General features: G+C 37.7%; 1 protein-coding gene across 1 annotated transcript in view; it reads right to left on the reverse strand.

Annotated features, from left to right (window-relative positions):
- Positions 1–24,762, reverse strand: part of MMS22L (MMS22 like, DNA repair protein) — an 88,865-nt gene that overhangs the window by 24,307 nt on the left and 39,796 nt on the right. The window contains exon 15 of the mRNA XM_041478085.1: positions 675–865. Coding sequence (XP_041334019.1) covers positions 675–865 — 191 coding nt within the window. The remainder of the gene's footprint in view (positions 1–674; positions 866–24,762) is intronic.

Raw genomic sequence — 24,762 nt, forward strand, 5'->3', positions numbered from 1 at the left:
TTTCATTGTAACTGCAGAACGCCATGTTAGCTACTGATGTGAAAGATCAAACTGGGATATCTTTCTATTCACTGCCAAGCTGACTCGTTGCATGTGGAGTTCACACACTTATGGAATGTTGTGCTCCAAGACTAAAAGCCTTCAGTGTAAAGCAAGACAAATAATTAGAATGAATCATGAAATAGTTTTATGACCACAAACATAAGGGTTTGTCAAAAAGCAACAGTCAAGTAAGCAACCTTTTAAAAATTGCTTTCAAATGAGAAATATTTTAGAAAATTTAGTTTGAATCTCAACCATTATGAATAGTTCAACACAAATTAACTTCTCCAAAAACAAGTACATTCTGAATATAGTGAAGAGCAGTATCCTTATTTATATTGTACAACACTTGCATGTTGATTATAATCTGTGACTAGTAGTGAAAAAGAAGTTAGGTTTGTATAGCTTCAAACCCCTTTAGCATTCTCAACGTGTTTGTACCCTATTAAGGAATTCAACACTACAATACTTCCTTCTGTAAAAACATTTAGAACAGATTCTACTTTTTTCATTTATACACATTTAAGTTACTACACGGAAAGAGAAACATCCCAAAGTACAAACTCCTTGAAAGTTTGTGACCCAGAGAATAGCACCAAATGCAGTAGGTCGCAGGCAGGGTCAGTGCTAACCTGCAGCTGTATCAGCAAGCTGTGGGGAAGGCGGCGTCTGTGACATTCTCTGGCTCTTCAAGTAGGGAAAGAAATTTCTCCAGAGAGCACTGGCGACAGCAAGGTGGTGCTCTTTAGCCACTAATGGAAGCTGTGCGTCTGGGGCTGTGTTTCCCAGTTGAGGTCCCTGGCTTACACGTTCGTGCACGCTCCTAGGGAGAAACAAAAACAATGTTTACGTATAATAAATGAAAAATTCACATCTTTTTAAACCGCATTTACAGCTACTTTGAAGCGTAGAGTCTGAGAACTGAAGGATCATTTTGAGCAATTAAAACCTTTATGCAAAGACATTATGCATACCAGTTATTTGATGGATGAATGATGGTATATTAAGCACCATAAAGTTAATGTTAATTACTAATGTCAACCATTAATTATATGCTTTTTAATATGTCAGATCAAAATGAGAAATTGGCAGCTTTAAAATTAATATCTGCATTTTGCAACTGTTAGCATGACAAGCAAGTCTGCTTCCAATCCAAAGGCAGGTGCTTCTTTAAAATTTTTGTCACTAGGATTTTTAGGATTGAGTTGTGTACAGCAAATAATGGTAAATGATTTTGATCAATTGTAAAGCTTCCTTCAGAAATCTACTTCTCACTTGTACAAACTCACTGGGTACGAGTTTAGATAAAAGATTCATTTCATCCTGATACACTGCAGACAATTAGGTTTGACAGCAATGCCCACAGCTTTGTTAGTACAGTAAAGACAAAAGTTACCACTACACATAACTCCCATCCCTTCCTCAGACAATGTGGCATGAATTCAATAACACACTCAATTTTCTTTGATTCTTCTAGTACCATTCCTGCTACTTAATCTAATTTGGAAGTTGTGACTTTCTAGAGGTTTAATAGAGATATGTCTGCAGGGAATCAATGTTCCCTGAGAAATGGGAGTGGGGGGGACATTAATAAATTTGTCTGGTAGAGCAGGATAGGAGGCATTACAGTACCAGGCTGATCAACTAAATAACATGCTTATTAAAAACAATCTGTAGGAACGCACTATCATTCCTGTTCCTATTTATCTTCTGGTCAACCCAATTGAGATTGTGCATTAAAGCACAAGCAGCATTATTACATTTGCTTTATTAAATTCTATAAACAGCACTGTAAAGTCAGAGTCAAGATATTTATAAGATAATGGCAAACCGCACAGGCATTGAGAATTGCCTTAACACTAACATTTCTAGACTACAATGTTTTTTTCTTAACTGCCATTCTTGCAATAGCAACTGTTTCACAAAAATCTTCCCCTAGATCTTTATTTTATGCTTACCCTAATTTGAAATAGACCAAAACAAAAATAGAAAAAACTCCAGCTCCTAGTTCCCTTCTGGGAACGGAGGAAAATTATGAAAGAATTACACAACTCACAGCACTCATTAGGACATCTGAAATGGAATAATTTTAAATAAAGAGTAGGTTGGCTGCAAGGCCTTCCCGTACTACGGTTGATATTAGAAGCGCATCTCATTATATCAAATTAGTATCCAAAAATTCTGCCCAACACATAATTTAAAACATAAAACATACTGGCTGTCAAAGGTAACGATACCTTATGCCTGCCTGCAGGCATTCATTAGTTTCAATAGGACAGACAGAGAGAATTGAGTACCAGCTACTTTTCGGATGGCTACATTTAACAGACAAGGAAAGGTATGCAGCATTAGGAGGAATCAAGGATTTCTTTGAGAGATGGCATGAGTCCAAACACAGGAGCAGAAGCCAGGAATTCTAAACCCAACATTTATTCCCTCTGTGGCTTCACATAAATCATACAGCCTTTGTTGGCCTCAGTTTCCCAGCCATGATATTTGGATAGTGAGACAGCTTACCCTTTAAGGATGCTGTGAAAACAATCAATGCTTAGAAACTGAGGATTATATTCAGTATGTCAGTTGGTATTCCTATTTACAAGGCATATTCTCCAAGTCAACATGAACTGAAATAGAAGCAAGATTAGCATAAAAAAGTCAAGCAACACTTCTTTGGGAGCACCCCCTTATCGAAAAAAAGGACAAAGAAAAAGGGTGTAGAAACAGTGAGGTGTAGAGGTCAAATGATGAAAAGGTAAAAGCAAGTCTAAAGACAAAAGTTAAAAAATTATTTCTGTCTATTGCAAAAAGAAAAAGTTTAACAGTAAAAGCAAAGGGCTTTTCTGTTCCATTTTGTTAGGAAAGGAAACATGATACCTCATAATGCAGAGAATAAAACTTCTGGGACCAAATTCTGCCCTACTTACACCCAGACTGCACTGTAAAACTGCACAAAGACCTTTTTCTCTCCTCTAAATTGCCTCTCCAAAGACGGGTGCCTTGCATCTCCTTTAGCCATCTATGCAAAGTAGAAGGGTGCACAGACTTCCAAAGTAAGGTAATATATCTCTGTGTCAGTGGAAGGGCAACACGTACAAATCAGTATTTATGTTTATTCATAGTAACCTACACAAATGCTGGCAATAAGGTAAATGCTTGGAATTGATGGGGCATCAATATATGCTGCAGCTGAAGTAGACAACTACTTCAACAAACTAGCACATTTTTTGACTCTACTAAAATATGAATAAATGCAATTTTACTTTTTATGCAGGTTTCTATTTTTTTCTAACACTAGACAAGCATGCCATCAAGCATTACTCAGTTTCTATAACTTTATACATTTAATTTTCTATTTTGTTAAGAACTCTGGAACCACCAGTTGCCTTATTACATTAGTAATAACTTGGTGTGGTTTTTACTTCTTTTAAATAACGAATTCTCTATTTCTTTAAAAAAATATGTGTTTGTTTTTTTTTTTTTTTTTTTCATTTTGCCAGCAGATCAAATAAACCTTGGGTTTATTAAACAAGGGAATGCTTGTGCTACCTGAATGAGGATTGTGCTGGAAGTGTAGGTATAATAGTAGCATACAGGATTATTTTCTATATCCTACACCTAGGGTAAGGAATTGCAGCCATTTATGTGGATGTAGATACTGTAATCATAAAATATGCCCTTGCAAGCCTGCATTACTAAAACAGAGCCAAACTTTAGGTCAAGCCAGAAGAGTAAAACACAAAACTCATCAGCCTGCCTATATAATGGAAACTTTCAAGTCACTACTAGTCTATAATCTGCACTGGATGCATAATAGCATCCAGATCTAGTGCAATGTCATTTAATTTGATCTACAAGGGTTCAGAACAACATGAGAGAAGACCTCTCTCCTACCAGCATTGCCAGGGGCTTTACCACCCTCAGGGTCTCACAGGCTATGAATGTAGACACTGGTTTTCTCACAGACAGTATTCCCAGCTCCTCAACTCCCAGTCCAAGGCAGGCCAGCCACAGCATCTACAAATCTCAGCTGCCCAGTACAGTCAAGATTAAGCTCAAGAAAGTCTTTTTAAAAGACCTGAATGACCTTTTGATGTTGAAACAAATAAATAATTAAAACCCACCACCTGAAGGACCAACACGCTTGGATAAAACAAGGGAGACTGGGAAGAGATATATGAGTATTTCTAAAATGGTGAATGGTTTTGATGCATAGAATTTCAACTACAGTCATCAGCTATCCCCAGAAAAACAGGCAAAGTGAAAGGAAGCAAAGCACCATCACAATCAGATTCAAAGAGAGGTAGTAAGTGCTTTGTGTCCTTTGCAAATCAACGGAACTTGCATAATATTTAAATTTTGAGATTTCCCTTCCAGACATTCTCCCTCTTTTATATCATCAAGATTACCAATACAGCTCATGGAATCATAGAACTGTTTCGGTTGGCTGGGACACGAAAGATGACCTATGTCCCACACCCCTCCATGGACAGGGACATCTCCCACTAGACCAGGTTGTCCAAAGCCCCATCCAACCTGGCCTTGAACACTCGTGGGGCATCCACAACTTTTCCAGGCAACCTTTTCCAGTGTCTCACCATCCTAACAGTAAAGAATTTCTTCCTAATAGGGAACTTAAATTTCCGCTCTTTCAGTTTGTAACCATTACTCCTTGTCCTGTCACAACAAGGACAGATGCAGAGTCCCTCTCTGGCTTCCCCATCGGCCCCTTCAGATACTGGAACGTTGCCATGAGGTCTCCACACAACCTTCCCTTGTCCCTGCTGAACAGCCCCAACTTTCTCAGCCTTTATAAGGGAGGTGTTCCAGTGCTCTTGTCAACTTTGTGGCCTCCTCTGCCCTTGCTCCCACAGGTCCATATCCATCCTCTGTTCAGGTCCCTGGATGATGCTATGATTGACAGCTCAACCAGGGCTTGGGGAGGGCCTGGGGTGGAGCAGGGCACGGCCTCACCTTTAGCCTGGCCTGCCCCTCCCACCAGACACAAGACATTAAACATCCAGTCTCTGACAAGCAGTACACTCAGCTTTTAGCAACTGAACAATATTTAGCAAAGAGCATTGCAGAATTAATTACAAACTACTCATTCAATTTCACTTTCTTCAAATGTCATAAAACACCAATACTTCTTTAATACCTCTACTGATTTCTTCCTGTCATACCACTTGAACTGCTATTTACGATGACCAGAACTACAAGCAAGGTATCAGCAGAAGCCACACACATTTCCAGTAATTAAATCTATCCAAGATTAAGCTGAAAACGTTCATTGTGTGCCCTCCATACACCTTTGAAAATCCAGTATGATATTCAACTAGATGACTATTATGTCATTTAATCACGTTACAGAAAATTTCAACTATAGCACCTATTTCATTAATGCCTGTGGATACCAACTCCTATGTTAACACACAGTTCAACTTCTACTTAGTAATCTGTTCACAGGCATTTATTTATTTTTTGTCTGTGCTTCAAATATGCAATTAACACTAAATACATGTAACATTTCTGAATCACAACTATTCCAATATCATAAAACATCACACAAAGTGTAAAGGAAAACACACTTTTAGAGTGAGTTAAATACTTTTATACAGAATTTTCTAAAACATTAAAAAACAAAAACTAGTTTTAGTCTGAACTGTAGTACTGGCACTCAAAAAGACAAAACCAAAATGGTTGCATCTAGGTTCAAGTCTGCTTTCAATTCAGTATCATAGCACTGTGCCAAGATACAAGTAACAAACTAGGATCCTACCTCTTACAAATGCAGAAGAAATGGATCTGGATCCACAGAAAAGGCACACTAACTGCATGGTGGTACAGCTCAGAAAGTGGTGGCAAGTCACATATGTGGGTTTCAGGCATCTCATGACAAAGGCTTTTGGCTTTCTTTTCACTGGTGAATGATTGTGAGTATCTGACCTAATGGGTGAAAACTAATGGGTGAAAAGGTGAACCTCCTTTCTCTTGGCCCCAGTTATGAATGCAGGTGTGCCAAGTGGCAGAGCTCTGCACTGAACTCCTGGTTATCAGCATGTTTAGTAAGGGCACTGACAGCATGCTTACAAGAATGTTAAATGCTAGAACATCTACTTTATAGCCTCAATGTGCCTAAGCTGGATGCTAAACAGCTAAGGCCTATGAAAACAGCCTTAATGTCTCTGGGCACACGTTTTGGTACCTAGGGAAGCTGGGTGCTTAAAATGGAGTCATCTACATCTGTCAGACACTTCCATATTCAGTCTGTTTCAGTGAGACATGCATGAAGCAAAGTGACTAAATTCTACCCGAGTCTGATTCCAAAATCCAAGCCTTCTTTTAAATCTGTTTCTAAGCTCTCTGGGATACAGTTTATTTTTTTGTATCCCTTTATATAGCACCCAATACATTGAGACTGGTATGACTACAGCAGGAACTCTCAAAAGTGCACAGAATTTTCACCTCACAAATTTTAATTTGTGGAATTAAAAACTACATTTCAAAAAGCAAAGCAAGATAAGAAACTTAAGACCAAACCCACATTTTCCCATCCATTAAAAGAAACATTTGGAAAAAGATGCCACAGTTCATAATGTGTCAGCACTGTGTAAGCCATAACAATAGCACCACCACCACAGAGCTGTACTGCTATACAACAGAGTGTGTAAGCAGAAGTGGAAAAATCATGACACAGTATTATCAAACATCTACTTATCCCTATCAGTTCAGTATTTATTAAATGATGCTTTAGTGTTCACCCTTCATTTTAATTTGCTTCAATAAATCATTTGCTTAAATGTTTACTCAAAAAAGGAAGCCCAAATAACATGCCTGGTTATGAATGTGTATGATGATTACTGACTTATGCAATGGAGTAGGGAGGGCTAACAAGGGAAGAGGCATGTTTCTCAGAACTCTAATATATAGGACTTTTATCAAATGCTTAAATTCATTCATGGCACTTAAGTCCTTTATAGCGGACTTATAGAACACCATTAGTATCAGTGCTACAGCAGGCCCTCATCAGGAACAACATGAAGCAAATACAAAGTGATGTCTCTTAGATGTTGGATGAGATCCAAAGGGATACAAGCATGTAATGGTTAAAAAGATAGCCGACTCTTGAATAATTCCCAAACTGCTCACTTAGTCAGATCACCCTCTTTTGACCAAAAGTTCCCTAGATGCCTGCAACTAATCTAAACAAAAGCCTTGAGCTGAGCATCTGATTCAATCTCTGTCTACAGGGGCCCAGAAATTTGATCACGACTAAGCCACACCGAAAAAACCAGGCAGGTTGCATAAGGTGCAGCAGGAGCTATTTGTATTTTCAAACACAGAATACACTTTTCTTTATGTAGCAGCCAATGAATCACAGCATCAGGCTAGAGGGCAGCTGGGTCCAGTTTTGATACTATTTTGAGCTCTGCTTTTGATTGTGAGTTCTACATTAAGTCAGTTACTGGATAAAAATGTGAAATCCCAGAATAAGGAATGAAGCCTATGACACACTTCTCTCCCAGTACTACATACGAATCACTAGAGAGCAGATATCATCACTCCAGCTGCTGCTTGTGATTTAAATTACAAACAAACAACAAAACAAAACAAAACCCCCAGACACTTAAGCACACATCTTCAGCAGCTGGGCTCTACAAGTGGTTCCAAACGCACATATTTGTGTTTTCATGACACTAAATCAAATGTCTCTCGGCCCACCAGACACATGCTGATTCAATTCTTTACATTTTCTGTAGGTTAACAGGAGACAAAATTCCAGAGAGGAGGCAAGAGCGGTTAGTTATACAAGACCCATATACTACATGTGTCAAATGAGCTGCTGGTGAGCTGGACCTATTACTGTAGGTCATCAGACCATTGTATCCTGGAAGACGCCTACACCATTTGAGAGCAGGGTTCTTCCAAATGCTGGTAACCTTTAAGCTCACCTGAACAGAGCTGTCAAGGCAGAGAGATAGCCAGAAATAAAAGGTCAAAAGAAGCCAACATCACCACAACACTGTAGAAAGAAACTGATGCACAGAAAATTCCACCTTAACATGAGGAAGAACTTTCTTATTGTATGGGTGACTGAACACTGAATCAGGTTGCCCAGACAGGTTGTGGAGTCTCCCGCACTGGGGATATTCAAGAGCTGCCTGCACACAATCCTGTGCCATAAGCTCTATGATGATCCTGGTAGAGCAGGGAGGTTGGACCAGATGACTCCACTGTGGTCCCTTCCAACCCATTCTATGATTTCAATTACTACTGCTTCCCTGTAAAACCTTAGCTAACCATTGCTAAAAGACACTCTACCTTCCTCCACCCTAAACTCCTACTCAGACTGTGTTTGTTCGGTTTTTTGCCACACGCACATTAGGAATACATCACCCCCAAACATCTTAAACATATTTTGCATTGTGTTGCCTTAATTGAAAAAATGCCTTTTAACAAAATAAAAAAAGCTACAGATCCTTTCAATTCACCACACATCAATCATTGTCTGTGTAGAAGCAGATCACATACTCTTTCCTACTGAAGATACAGCAGGTTTAAATAGAGCCAATCCAGTTCTTTCATTGGTGGTATAAATCTTCAAATCTCAGTGGAAGAGCCTATGGTATTCCTATTGTTAGTGAATCATTGACAGAACAGACTCAACAGTTAAGAAGATTCTAATGTGACAATTTATATAAGCAGAGTAATTAAAGTATATTAGAAATCCAGATAATCTCTCCCAATCAAGCCAATGAAGGGCAGCCCATGGGCATTCAAATTACACACTGCAATTTAGCTCAGGGTCACCTTCCCAAATTAAATAATACCAACAGAAAATGCCTTCAACAAAATGATCCTTACTCATAACTAAACCTGTTCAGGAAATTACGTAAAGCTCTTTGAAGATATATGAATTTTAAGAAGTTATCTACTTTAAACAACTACTTTTTTCCTTCTGCTGATTTGAAGACTAGGGCCAAATTTAATTTCTCAGACATTACTTGAAATATTCACTAAACCTTAGGGAAGAGAGGAGAAAATGTTTCAGATCCCTTTACATGTTATAGTGAAGTATGGCAGTAATATTTTCTTACATTACCTGAGAGGGTGTTAAAACAGATGATGCAAGATGTAGTAATTAATGAATTACACTACCAACAGATAAGGAATCTAGTGCTTATGATTTTTTTAATATTCTCATAAGCAGGTTTTTTTTACTACTTTTAATTTCTTTTGCTTGTTTCATGCATTTTCTGCAAATCAGTCTATGGACTACACAATTAAAAGCAATTGATTACATTTTGACATAAAATTAAAAGTAAATCAAAACCAGTATATATAGTTTTCTGACTTTAAGGTTACACTAAAAACAAAACAAAGCAAACAAAAAACTCCCCCACAAAACATAACCATTGCAACTGATCCCATAATACACAAATAGCACACTATTCAAATTTTAAGTCCAAGTTCCTAAATTTTTTAATACACAACTTAACTGCTACTTCTTTACAGAAATACAATTCAAGAAATGGGGCTCTGTCTGAAACTAATACAGGTGAATTTGCTAGATTTATGTTCTTCACTGAATTATTTATATTTGGATGTAACAGAGCAAACAGTATGTACCACAGAAAAAAACAGAACTGAAGTCTCAGGTTTTTAAGACAGTCATTTTTTCCACAGCAATATGAAAACAATAGTGTGCCATGATACATAACCAGCTAAGTTCTCACTGATTAAATGATCTTCCCAATCAAGGAATCACTAAAAGTGGCAAAAGCAGCCATGACCTAATCCTCTTCAAAATTTTCAAACCAAGCATTCAGAGTAAGGCATGTTAGTTTGTCAAACTGCAACATTTCTAAACACAGCAAAGCCTTGAAACTTCAAATATTCTTTGGGAATTCACCTTCTGGACTTTTAGAAGGAAACTGCACATTGGTGTGACAAAGACTCAAAATCTAGGTGTAATTCATATATACTCCTTTACTTTTTTCCTACTGGATGGCAGAAGTTTGCACAAAGACCAAAGTGGTACTAGCCCAAATATTCCTGCCCTTCACTGAAGAGCAGTGCAAGTTCCCAAGATATCACCTATAGACTTGGCAGAGACACGAGAATAAAAGAAGATGGTATTTTTAAACTCATGAAATTGCAGCAAGAAATGTGGCTATTCCTCAAAGAGGGAAATGAGCACACAGCAAATTCTGTAGGATTTAACTAAGAAAGAAAAAAAAATACACAAATGAAGTGTCAAGCAGAGACAGTTCTCCCTACTATATTATACAACTTCTTTTACCCCATTCTTCCTGCAGTGACCTTTTACCCCATGCACTTACAATAGAAGAGAGACTTGGATCCTCAGTAAGACTTGCAATGATGCAGGCCAAAGAGATGACATAACCATGGGATCCAAATGAATACTCCATATAAACACAAGAACTTTCCACTGATTGCTTGATGGAAGTCTTATATAAATGGAGAAATGGGTCAGCAGTTTACCTGAAGCAACTCCCACTAAATTACAAGAAACAGCAAGGATTTGGAAAAGAACTAGCATATAATATAATCAAGGACAAAGTAAAGGAATTCAAACTTGGAATTCTTTTCTACTGACTGGACTTTCTTTACTTTAAAGACACGAAGTACACGTGTCACCAAAATTTGGATTTTATAATGTGTAATATTAAAGATGGGGCAATAAGTTCCAATTATTTTTCTATGCATTTAACATCAGATTTTAGAGGAAAGCTGTTCATTAGTAGGCCTGCATTAATGACAGAAAATGTCAACAAATCTTATGTTGCTCCTTCAATCCACTGATTCATAGATAATTTGTGGATGGGAAACACTAGGAAATGTTTTTCTTAGTTACTCCAACTTGTGTATTTCTTTTAGAACACATATATTTCCCAAAAGCATTCACTATTTTGTAAACAATTAAACAGCGTAAGAACCTCAAATCACTAATTCATTCATCAATAAATTGTTTTACCCATTTTTGAATGGCTAGGCTTGATGATTATTCCCTCTATATGCCTAAGTGAAGAAATGTCTGAGGCAACAGTTGCAAGACCACACTAATAAATAAATAAATTTTAAAAATTAGAAAAATTATCTTCCCATTGAGGGACTCATCTCCTGATACAAAAGATTCTAATCTTCACTGGGATTGAAAGTGTTAATGCTGTGAATAAAATATTTTGAACTGCAACTGAATCATGTGAAGATTATCAATACAGCAGAATGTACAGAGGTGCTCCAGCAAGGTTACAGAGTTTAATATAATCCTCTCTATAGCTAAGCACAGTAATAGAGAACCCTGCGTTCACTGTGACAGCATGTTGTGTGTGCTCACTAATACTTTTAAAATACATGGGGAGAACAAGAAATCCCCAACATCCTTACCATTCTCAAAGACAAAGTAAAGATATTAACAAGAACAGACACACAACTCTAAAACACAAAGGTACAGAAAAGCCAAACATTTAAAGCTGCAGACTATTACTTAGCACTTTCTCCTTAACCCTTCTCAGTGGGTTTAACTGCATCACTGAAAAAAGACAAGTAACAGAGCCTGATCTTGCTTCTTCTAGGTCTGCTGTGGGGGAATATTACATCTGCCACAGCCACCCTAGCAAATTTGTGTTAGAGAGCTGTTTTCTTTTCCTAATCACATCTAGAAAAGATAAGGTTGCAAGAACAGCAAAGACAACACAACCTGTGTTAATTCAGTGCAACTAGTTCACATTTCAGTTTGTGGAATACTGTTGGGAAAAAACAGACACCTGATTTGAGCCCAACTGCAATTTTCCTTCATTACCTTCACGGGTGTTCAGCCATGCTAGCTTCTCTCCTGCACTATGCAAGCACATGCTAAGATTGCAGTTTCCTTTGTGTCCATAATGCAAAATACAAACTGGAAGGCACAAGCACACAAAGTGACCCTTTGCTGTTCCAAAATCTGAAGTCCTAGGAGAGAGTGTCCAGGTACTCATTTTAGCATAAGGGCTTAGCCATTCACAGATCTCAGTCAAGCAGTCTCTCCTAGATTCCGCACTATTCAAGGCACGGGAGTCATCTTGTTGCTTTGAACAGGTGCCTGCTCAGTTCTTTTGAAGAAACAACAAAAAAAAGTAGAGATAAAAAGACATTTAGTTTCCCTAAGCAGACTTTCAGTATAGGTCAGACACAGAGTTTTTTAATCCACTGAAAGAACAAAGAAAAATAAAGAAAAAAATGTAAGAAGCTGCATTGAAATTGATACTATTCTATGCTGTTGTAATATCCTTTTTTAGTTCACATATATACAAAATCCCCACCTAGACAAAATTTAATATTTATAAGTCATTGCCATAGCACAGAACTTAAATAGCTGCAGTTCAATTTTTTAAAAGCCTTATTTTGAATAGAAATCTTTTGCAACATTACAATTAGTTTTATTACGACAAAATTCCCCAATAAATTCCGTCACCTCACAAAATTAGAGTTCAAAAGGAAAACACAAGACATACTCATTCACCACTGATGGGAAGGAGAAGGCTTACAGAAATTATTGGAAGTTCTGTGATCTGCCTTGAGACACTTCAGCTTTTGGTTTTGAAGATTTTGTTAAGTTCTTTGTTTAAAAAACCACTAGTAATCTTTTATCAAAATATTTCTTAAGAGAACAGAGAAACTGTCATTACATTTCTGTAACTTTAAGTTATCACAGACCAAAGTTCTTTCTTTTTTTTGTTTCCAAGCTATTTTATATTTGAAAGAACTGGGAGCCCAGATCACTTTGGGTTATATTTATTCAAGTTCAGACTTTATTAGGAACATAAATGCTAATATCTGCCACAAAGGGAACAGAAAGTGTTAACTATTAGGTATTTATATGAAAAAAACACATCAGAGCTGGTACCATGACTCTTCCTTCTTGCCATCAGAGCAGAACAGCTACAACCAAAGACTGGAGGGTCACAGCTAATAAGTTTAGCACCATTTGTTCCCTGTTAAGAGTACCTTCCTTCAAAATAATCAAAAGAAAGATCTACTCAACCTCACCAAGACCTTCTGAGTGAACTCCTTGCCTGCAGAAGCTGACTGCCCACAACCACGTCCAGATGGCTTTTGAATAGTTCCTAGTATGGAGACTCCACAATGTCCCTAGACAACCTGTACCAGCGCTCAGTCACCCTCACAATAAAAATAAAAGTGTTTGCTGGTGTTCAGAGGGACTCACCTGTGCCTCTGGTCCTGTCACTGGGCACCAATAATAGCCTGGCTCCATCCTCTTTGCACCCTCCCCTCAGACAGTTCTATTTATTGATAAAATCCCCCTTTGCCAGTCCAGGCTGAACAGCCCAGGCTCCCTCAGCCTTTCCTCACAAAAGAGATGCTCCAGTCCCAAAATCATCTCTGTAGCTCTCCACTAAACCCTATCAATATACCCATGTCTCTCTTGTATTGAGCAGCCCAGAACTAGACACAGCACACCCAGCTGTAGCCTCGCCATGAGCAGAGGGGAAGGTTCCCACCCTGAACCAGCTGGTAATGCTCTGCCTACTGCAGAACAGGATGCCACCAGGATTCTTGGTGGCAAGGGTACATTTCTTGCTGAAATCCCCGATGAAGACATATGGAAACCTTCCACATCACTATAAAATGACTCATACATGAATATAATTTATAGTGAGAATCAGAATGCCAGATTATCTGAGAAACCGAAATGCTGAAGTGAGAAGCAAGGACCATTGTGTACTTAATAAAGTAACAGTAACACAGCTTATAAAGTTACAAGCCATGTTACTTAATAAACAGACAAACTGCAGATTGCAAATAGGTATCTTTCATAAAACTCTTCCATTTAAGCAGTACTTCTAAAATTCATCATACTCTAGACATTGTGTTAAACAGGATTTCCATTTGCATTTTGTCACTTGTTGGTTTTGTTTTGTGCATTTTTTATTAAAAGCTAAAGTCACAGAAAAAACCCTTTTTGGAAAGGACCCCTGGAGGTACAACCCTTGACTCAAAGCAATGCTAATCTTCAATAAACTAAGGAGGGAAATTCTACAACCTGTTTTAGAAATTTGTTCCAATGCCTGTGAAAATGTTATCCTTATTTCTAATAAAAACTTCTTTCCTCACAATCTCAGTCCATTGATTCCTACAACCTTTGCGACGAATCTGATTCTATCTTACCTACTACTCTCCTTTCCTAAGGATGAAAAACTCATCTTTCTCTGTCTCTCCTTGTAAGAGCATTTGCTCCTGCCCCCCAATGATCTTGTTCATCCTCTGCTCAACTTAAATTGGTATGTCAATGCTTTTCTTTTACTGGGAACCCAATATGCTGCTTACTTATACAACATAATTTATTTGAACCGTATTCTTGCAGAACACCAGGAGGGCAATGAAATGTAGCTGTCTATAGCTACACAACAGCCCAAACTCAGATACAACATATTTTCTGAATTTTTACAACCTAAGTCTTTTTTACCAATTCCTTACTGTCTTTTTTTCTCAGAAAAAAATTCATGAGAAACAATAACTATATAGTGTGACTGGAATGCTAAGTAATGGTGCTGAAAGGCCAGCACTGAAATCCAGTTTTAGGTATAGTAATTTCCAAAATCTTGCCTTTAGCTCTTCCATGGGACACTGAAACCAGCAGCAGCTGACAGAGAACTATAATGATGCGACAGGTTCATCTCTTCTCTAAAGTATTGTTTACACTTTTAAAAGTAATTTGTTGCAAAGTACAGATGGCTTAAATAAAAATTAAAGCTTAAAGGTTGACCCTAAACAGATAATTTCTTACAATTCAGACCCCAGTAGTTAATCAGACTCCCAGTGCTGACAGACTCCTCACACCAGGGAAGAGACACCTATACACTGTACTAAAGTGGATCTCTCTTTCAGCTCACAGTTTCATTCAAATATATCAAAAGAATACAGATCATTTTGAAAGAGTTTACAATCTTAGAAATGCGACGGCAAAATTTGGCTATGTAAAGATCATTAAAATTCTTTTTAGCCATGCTATAAAAAAATTTTTGAAAAATATTCAAAGTTCAACAAATTGCGCGAAACATTCACCGAGGACAACTTCTCCAATGTCTTCCATTATCTAGCACAGCTTTAAAAATGCAGTTTCTCTCATTGAGCAGGCCCTCACCCAGGCTCAAGTACAAAGAAGCAAAGACAAATTGGTAACATTGTTATTCTGGTTGCAGATATTCATATGCTGAGTTGGTGCCGCCTCAGCTAAAATTTTCTGATGGGATCAGGAGATGTGAAATGGACTCTGAGGATAACTGCACAAAGTCCTGAGGAGAGTATCAAAATATTAAATACTAAACCAAATACTGAAAACAAACCAACCAGAAGTACTACTACCCACAGTCGTCTCTTCAGACATTCTGAAATAATTTCCAGTAACAGACCTATCTTACCATTACACCTGTAACACTGTCAGTATTACCCCACAATCATCTTTAAGGCAGGAAGCCTGAAAAATACTTCAAAAATACTCTTAATTTAAAACAAGACTGTAACAGAGAGAGGAACTGTAGTTCAAATAAAGTTTTTCTTTTCTGAAATGAAACTCTCTTGCTCCAGCTTCTCTAGCTGTCTTTTCGAAAAACCAAAACCCATATGCAGATGGATACTCTAGCAAGCTGCTCGGAGTCATACACTGGAAGTGGTTTAGGAAAATCTTCCTCTCAAGAGAAAAAACAGATTTTGGAAGGCAGGGAAACTTGTACTCAAGACAATGAACTAGTTTCCAAATTCCAAACCAAAGTATTTCATTTCCTTCCTGCAAAATCAATTTTGTTCCTTATGGAGTATCTGTCGCAGGAAAGGACGCTGTTCATGCAATATGTGTTTTTAGTGGAGGTGATTACTTTGGGTACAAAACATCCTGTACTAACATTGCTCCCAATACTGGGTAATACAAACAGTAGAGCTAATCTGTCATCCAGGGAGAATGGCAGGCTTGCTAAACGCGTATCATCATCCCTTTTGAAACACAGTAAAAATCACTGTTAAAACTGATTGTTTATTAGATCCAAGGTACCATCAACAATATCAATTCCGCCTGGTAGTGATAACAGGAAAATGTTTTACAAGTTCTACCACTGGGCATCCATTTAACTTCCAGCACCAGCTACACTGCAAAACTGTGTGCATAATTTATCTTGCGACCCGTGTGTGTGGGAAGCATTATCCAGGCAAAACTTCTCACAGTCTGACAAAATGCTGTGATTTGCACTGTTCAGATGATTGAACAGACTTTAAGCCATCATCGACAATAGTTTTTATATTCAAACATGCTAAAGTGTAACACTACATGAGAGCAACCTATTGCTTTAAGACCAGATTTGATAGAGTACAAGTAAATGAACAATTACTACATTTGAAAGTTGTCCACATCTTATCCATTAGGCTTAAGTATTATTAAAGCTCACATTTATCTTTTACATTTTTAGCAATTTCTCCACAAAACACTCCTAATGCTTCTATGGTGTCCATGGTAATGTCTTTGCTTACATATAGCTTAAAGAGACATTCATTCCAATTAGGTGAAGTAAACAGAAAAGAGCTATTCATAGTTCCTCAAGTTATTGTCATCTTTTACATAGAAATCAACAGCCTTCAAACAGTTTCCAGCTTAAGTCTGTCACATGCAATTGACAAACAGGTGTGCCAACAAATTCTCTTTTCCGCATCATGGCAAAAGCAATTTAATTACTCCCAATAATATACAAAAAGTATTTAGCAATAATTCCAACAATGCAGGTTTGATAACTTACCATGTTTCTTTTCAGTCTGAGTGTATTGCTACTACTGTGCAAGGCTTCCTGAAGCTTAATCTAATAGTTTTCTATACTATAAAAAACATTTGATTATAACGATACATGCTGTAATGCCTTCCAAAAGACTCACCTCAGATAGAAAATATGCTCGATAAAATAGGATTGCATTAAATTGTGCTGGTTTTGCAATATTGTACTGTATTTAATATCAAAACAGACAGAGATGTTGTTTAAAAACTTGCAGCACATAATTTTTTAAAACATTCTGATTTTATGTGCCTGTTTGTTACTTAATTTCTTAAGATGCACTTGTCTAGTTTGCAATATTTGTTTTTTCACTGAGAAAGTAGCTGATGAAGGTGCTTTCTGATTTTTTTTTTACATAAAAACCACTATAGTGAAAAAACAGCATAATCCCTGGGACACCTACCAGCTCCTAGTACTCTGCCTATGTTCAGCATGTCATGTCCTTGCCATGCAGCATCACCTACCACAGATAGACAGCACATTGATAATAATGTCACAAATAACTTTAAAAGTTTTCTATGCAGCTACTGAAAGAATTCAGAGACAACTTTAAGACACAGAGTTAAATGTTGCAGCTGTTTTTCCTATTTTGCTCTTCAAAGCCCTAAACTAGAAAATCCCTTGAGTGACAAGTCAGAGAAAGGCTACCATCCCTTCTAGGGTTAAAAGATGCTTTTGTAAGATTTTTAGGTCAGATTAACCTTTTGCTCACAATAGGGCTGGTTATTGGTTTTATTTTTTACTGTCTTTAACACAGGTAAAAAAATCAATATGAAGCGAGACAAAGGGCTCTGGAGGCCCTGGCTGCACCAGCTTTTGGTTTGGCTCATACACAATCCTACAACATGCTGAGGCTGGGAAGGATTAGCCTGCTTGTGTTGAGTAAACCGATGATACTCAATAAACAGTTTCTGTTGTAAACCCCTTAGGACGTGCAAAGCCACACTAGTTGGCATTAGACCAGATAAGCTGCCGAACCAGCTGTAATCTCATTTAGACCTGAGCTGATCCTCCTGTCCTTTCATTCCACAGGATCAAAGCAAACCACTGAGGAGGCAGCTGTATTATAGCAGCAGTGCTTGCTGGATGCGGCAAACATTTCATAAATTCCTCTCCTTGAAGCAAGCCTGCACATAATCTACCCAGAGCCAGTTCAATCAATGGATTTCTGAATTCATTAGTCTTATTATTACAGGATAACCGTTTTCTCCACACAGTGTTGTAGCTGGTGCAAGCCAACTTTGCAAAACAGCTCTTATTGCTGACCATTTCTTTCTGGTAATGTGCCTTTGCATTTTTGCAGTGCCACATGAAAATGATTTAAACCACTCCACTGCAGTATTTTTTTTAAAGACTAGAAATAAAACCAATTCGCGAATATTCAAGTAGGAAGCCTTGAAATATAGTACACTCTTCCAAGCATAATTACTGGCTACCTGTTTGAATGCTTCCATGCATCAGTAATAATGACCAATGTTTTCTGAGCTCAAATGATAACAGCAAAAGTACAGATTATATCATTGTAGCAGCATAAATACAGACAAAAAAAATACAGATGTGAAAGCAATAATTCTAAGAAAGAAATTCTATTTGCCTTTTACTCTTTGTGTTCTCTTGAATTAAAAAGAAGAAATATTTTCATTGTTGAAGAAATGAATAGCACAACTTAGGAAAACTGGAAAACCACATAAGAAACAAGTCTTTTTTAAACTAAGCAAAAATGAAAACCAAGGCACTGGATCAAATAAGACTAGAAGGTGCAACATTTGATTTCTGTATCACATTTGGCGTTTTCACTCCAGTTGCAATTATAGATAAAAAATATTATAGTATAACCTTAGAGCTTTAGAAGAACAGAATGTGTAATTCAGAAAATGCATCAACTGATCCATTTCCCACCAGTGAACTCTGCAATATAGCACATATTCATAGATAAACAAAGTAAAATTATATTTTTATTTACAATGGAATACGGAAAACATGATTAAAAATATTTTCCAGTCCTTTTAATTGCTAATTATATTAATCATTAATGTAAAGACTTAAGTTTTCTGAAACAGGTGCACTGGAAAAAAAAAAAAGAAAATTGATGTAACAGGAATTATGCACCACAGCAGCAATGTTTTTAGGTCATATACAAGTAACATTACTGATTCTTGGATCACTCCTTGAGGAATGAGTAGTAGCCAGAGAAAAAAAGTTTGGCCTGAAAAAAAATGAAGGCCAGGTAACGCTTACAGTTAAGGTAAAAACAGCAGTGTTTGTGACTTATTGTTATTTGCAGCCAGTGTAAATATGCAGCACATTCATGCACAAACTGAAAAGTCAGGAAGATCCCTCACAGAGAACTGCTCCAGGTTTACAGAGCACAAGAGAAAGATCTGTATCATCCTTGCAGGCACGCCCTACTCTACACTGCACAGATCTATTGAACAGCTGTATCTGGCTGCTCATGTTTTCCTAAGAGCATGGAAAAAAGTTATTGTAATAAAAAGATTCAATGAAGTAGAATAAAATCAAAGTTTAACACATACAAATGATTTTTAACAAGTTACAGAGATGTTTAGTACGAAACTTTTTCAAGCACTACAGCACAGATGTCCTAGAGCATGTCATAGGCAGCTGGCAAAGAGGAACAAAAGGTATTTGCACCTATCATCTACAGATGTGTAAAAAACTCACCACACATCTCTTCCTCAATCACTTAGAAACCATCTGATGTGCTAGTTAATGATTCCCCTCTCTCCACTTCATTCTTCAGACATAAAGGGGTCCCATTTAACATAATCACTTAATAACAGCAAAGTGATGGGTATCAGAACTCTAATTCTTCTAATATTTGCAAAATCCAGCTCTTTGTAATAATAATAACACCATGATAGCAAACTGTAAAACTGTGTAATTATACTTTAATTGTATTGTGAGGCATGCATTAATCACAAAGTTTAAGTACCAAGGATGGAATTATAATAATTCTGTAAAACAAATTTAAGCTAGCTAAGTAGGTCAGAACCACTAGCATGCAACAGGAGACCTCTGGGAATTTATCAGTTAATGGCTATTTATGTGCAAATGAGTGCCCTCCAACCCTCCCAAATCCTGTGTAGCTGAAGGGTATTTCTGTTAACCAGGAGCATGCTTAACTGCTGAGGCATAAATTAAACCATTTATTGGAATGATTTTAATTCTTCTCTCCCCCCACCCACTCTTACTACTCCCCTCCACCCTCACTAGCAGCACAATTTACAGTATTAATTTACATGGAGATAGGACTGCTGAAGATTTTTCAGAAATTACTCTGTTTCAAGAAAGAGCAGGAAAAAGAGAATGAGAAACAAAAAGAGCGAGAGACAAACTTATTAAGAGCAATGCTACACTTAATCTTCAAATCTTGGCAGGTGGAGCTGTTAGAAATTCCACAGGTTCAATATCACAGCAGTGCAGAGGAAACACTTTCATAATGAACTTCAATGAAATGAAATTCTGTTTTACATCCTCACAGAATCACAGAACCCTTTAGGGTGGAAAGACCTTTAAGATCATCAAGTCCAAACATTAACCCAGCACTGCCCAGTCCACCAGTAAACCATTTCCCCACGTGCCACATCTCCTTTTTTTAAATACCTCCTGGGCAGCACGTTCCAGTGCTTGACAACCCTTTCCATGAAGAACTTTTTCCCAATACCCAATCAAAACTTTCCCTGGTGCAACTTGATGCCATTTTCTTATCTCACAGTCTAAATTTGGAGAAGACAATGAAGCTCAAGGGGGACTGCATCCACTGTATTTTCTGTCGTAACATTCAGACTGTACACATATCAAAGGTTTTCTTTCAGGAAAGAAAACAACAAAAATTTCTTGGCTGCAAGACAAGAACACCTTCAATTTTTGAGTTTGACTTGGAAAAAGCTAGTAATTTTTCATGTCTTGGGAAAATAGATACCTTTACAAACTACTCAGAATCAAGATGTATTGAATTTTCACTGTGATGTAAAACGGGGATGATTTACAGACAATATAAATGATTTCTCAACACTTATAATCATAGCAGTAATTCAGTACAGCAAGGCCAGATAATGTAAGCATAACTTCAAGATTCACTTTTAGGCTTAAAATTTCATATGCTTGGGGTTTCTTTCTTTTCCTAGGTTCATGCACACATCTTCTTGCAAAGCCTAGGGTCTCAGGACAGTAAAACAACAAAAATCTGATTATCCTAGCATCAATTAACCACAGCTCCCTGTTACCCTAAATAGGGTCACATCTCCCCAGTGCCTAATAATTATATTGTAAAATCCCTTGATTGTCTGAATATATTCACTCTCCCTATGATGTTTGGATGATCATGGTTGTGTTATAGTTAATTATTATTTAAGAGATGATTGCAGTACATTACCCTTTCTGATGTCATCTTTGCACCTAATACAGAAGTCCACATAAATGTAACACACTGGACAAATACACACAGTTTTCCCTCACCAATTCAAGCTGTTGTAGAATACCCTTTAATATAAATAGGTGTGGTGTGAATCAGAGGAATTCCCTGGGAGCAAATCTTTAGCAGCTCTAAAATATTTTTAATTGGCAGAAGTATTTCCAAAGGCACATATCCAATAGCTAAACAATATATTAATGTCCAGAAAAACAAAAGAGTATCAACAAAAATAGGCTGTTTATTCTCATGGTTGACTTTTTGTAAGGAAAACAAGATAGCAAACAGCAGTAGAAGGAAACCTCATTGTCCTGGCAAGCACATCTGTACTTGCCTGTTCTTTCCTTCTCCTGCCCCTCAGTGAAGGTTGACACATCCCTGGCAGCAGGATGCTCCTGCTGCGTGCATAATGGCTGCTGTGGCTGCCTGTGCAGCCCCTGCATTACCACAGAGAGGGCCAGGAGCTTTCTGCCTCTTAACACAGATTTGCAAGCGTGCACATTAAACCAGACACTTCATACAACTCTTTGATAACAGCCAGAAATTAATGAATGAACAGAACTATCTGAACAAAAATAAGTTCACGCCAGTATTTTCAGAAGCATTATCAGAGCCTGTGACAAGCTCATGGTTACCTCCCCCTTCCCTACAGTGAGGGGCTGCAGCCTGGATTATGTCTGTACCTTACAGTCATTGGCAGGGGCTCAGTATTGCCCTTAGGCTTTAATTAACCCCACTTACAGATAAACAGGGCCTTCTGGTTGTGAAAGAGGGAACAGACAGCACCTTCAGCTTATCAGACAACTATGTAAACCACAAACTGCTTTTACCTTTCTCTACTTGCTCCTCCCAAAAAAATAAATGTTAGGAAGAGGTCCCCACAAGATTTTGAGATGATGAACAATGAACATGTTTCAGAGCATGCCTTCTTTCCAGTTTGTTTTTAGGATATATATGGTGGCCTACTATTTTGGGTTCATTTCCCATTAAACACATTTTCACTGTCCCTGTTTTAGTGCCACTGTAAAGAAAGCTGGAGCATTTAGCCACTGGCAATTAGTGACACTTGGACTTGCTCCAAGCCAAATAAAACATGGCAATGAACATCTACATGCCCTGTATCAATGCCTAAAAAAGCATTTGTGAAGTGATTTTCTAGACAGATTTCAAGACTCAAACACTCATTACCCTTTTCAGCAGGGCCACTGTCCAGTGCATACAGTAGCAGCCATCTTTACACTCCCACCCCAGAAATTCCAAGAACAAGTAGCACTAACTAAACAGGTTCAATTTTTCTCCCCCAACTGAACAGGGAAATTTTAAAAAGATCTAAAAAAAGAAAATAAGTAAGTTTGCTTCCACAAGACTCTCTTGAAGTCTGCAAAAGTGCTACATTTGCAGCCTACTCTAAATAACCACTTTAAACTTCTGTTCAAAATTAACCAGTTCTGTCTTCAGTAGCATGAAGAACAGCAGAAAACCTGTAACATTCTTTTACATACTGGCTAAGTTCAAGCATGTCTCCCTCAACTCTTCCTAGCTGAAATCACTTCCAAACTTACACAAACTGCCTACTCTAGTCATTAATTTCTGTGACCCTCTCCAATTTTCAATTTATTCATAAATATTTTGTAAAATGACATATCCAGAACTGCATAGAGAACAATGCAGCTAAACACAGAATAAGCAGCTCTTCTCACCTGCAGGAGTTTTATTAACACACTTCACAACAATATTTAATTTTTTTGTTTTTTTCCTAAAGCAGGACATTAGGTCCTGCTTTGTAAAATCACACATGCTGTGTGCATAAAAAAGTCACTGTTAAAAGTTAGTTAGCCAATAGATACCAGTCAAATTCCAGACTTTCTTGCAGATACTATGGTCTTAGAAACTCACATAAATAAACATCCTGTAAACAGAGGTGAAATCATAAGTACCAGGTACACTTCCCACTCCTTGCAAGATACAAGGGAATCCACTTCACAAACAATTCCAATTCAAAAACAATTCCAGCTTTTCCCACTGCACTAGGTGCAACTGTGCTAGTGCAGGGACAATACTGGACCTTGCAGGAATCTGTGCTGAGCAGGCAGGAAGCAAAGTCTACAAGCAAGGGCAGAAAGGGGGTAAGAGCAATGGCAGATATCTCACTTTAACCAACCCCAGACGTGGAGATCCCCGTTTCTCTCACCTCCCCATACGTTGACAATATGGCTGCAAGTCAAGCATTCCATGTTATATTTCCAAGTGTTCTTCCTAACTTCAGTACTTGGCCTTCACTATTTCCTCTTGTTGATGGTAATTTATTTCAAATATCAAAGTAATTTTAAATTCTGGCATTGTTTTCCATTTGAACACAGGGAAATACCCTCTAATTTCTGGCTACATACAAACTCAAACTTTAAATTTTTTCCATCTAGTACAACTACTTCCGCTAAACAGTTCGCCATTTTCAGTGATCTGAACAAATGCCATTAAACACTGATAATACTAAAAGATCACACAAGTAACACTGAAGCCTTACACTACTGATGATTTTTGTGAAAATTTTCTCTCATTCCCATAGAGTCATACCATTTTACAGAAAAATTGTTTGTACACTAGAACTTGTTTATGTCCAAGAAGAAATTCAAGCATAAGCAAAAGCATCCTAGGGGATGAAGAATCAAACAGCATATACCCAGAAAAACACTAAAGAGTAAACAGAAAACACAATGTGTTGAGATTCATCCCTTCTCTTCACTTGGTCATTGCCTTCAAGAAAACACACAAATTGTTTTTGCTGTTTAGTCAGCCCTAGAAGTTGGTAGCAAGAGTTGATGCTGGTAGGTTACAGCTGTCAGTAACAGAATCTGAAACAAATTTGGATAAAATGAAGCAAGTGGCTATTTCTCGTCACTGTAGCTGTTATTCAGTTGCCAAAGTATCAGTGATGGTGGGGGGGGGGGGGGAAACAAAACCCAAAAGCTTATTCTACTGATCCACTGAACTGAATCTTTCAGAACTGCACAAAATCCTTCAATCTATGTTGTCTTGTCCAGCACCCAGCAGGTGCTTTCCCTGCTTTTCATTTTCCTCTATTAAGACAAGTACGTTTATCTGTTTGGTTAGCATAAGGATTCTCCTTGGAGTTGATTCAGATTTTTTCCTCCACTTTAAAGGTCAACTTTCTTTAAAATATATAGGCACAAATTATTTCTCCTCTCCAGGGATATCAACTCCCATCTCAGGGGCTAGCAATGGAGAGAAGAGCACAAAGGGAAATATTCTGGGTGAAGCAGAGCCAGATGTGTCTGGTTCAGTGCACATAATTGACTCGTCTAAACATTCTTGACACATCCAAGACAGGGGCTTGCCGTTGTCCCAAAATGTACGCTTGCTATTTAATCAGTCAGGTTTCTGATTCTCTGCTGAGAGCCCAGAACCCCGGGCAGAGCTGGGCACCCGGGCAGG

The sequence above is a fragment of the Pyrgilauda ruficollis genome, unplaced genomic scaffold, assembly GCF_017590135.1.
Source record: "Pyrgilauda ruficollis isolate IOZ18807 unplaced genomic scaffold, ASM1759013v1 scaffold43, whole genome shotgun sequence".
Taxonomy (NCBI): domain Eukaryota; kingdom Metazoa; phylum Chordata; class Aves; order Passeriformes; family Passeridae; genus Pyrgilauda; species Pyrgilauda ruficollis.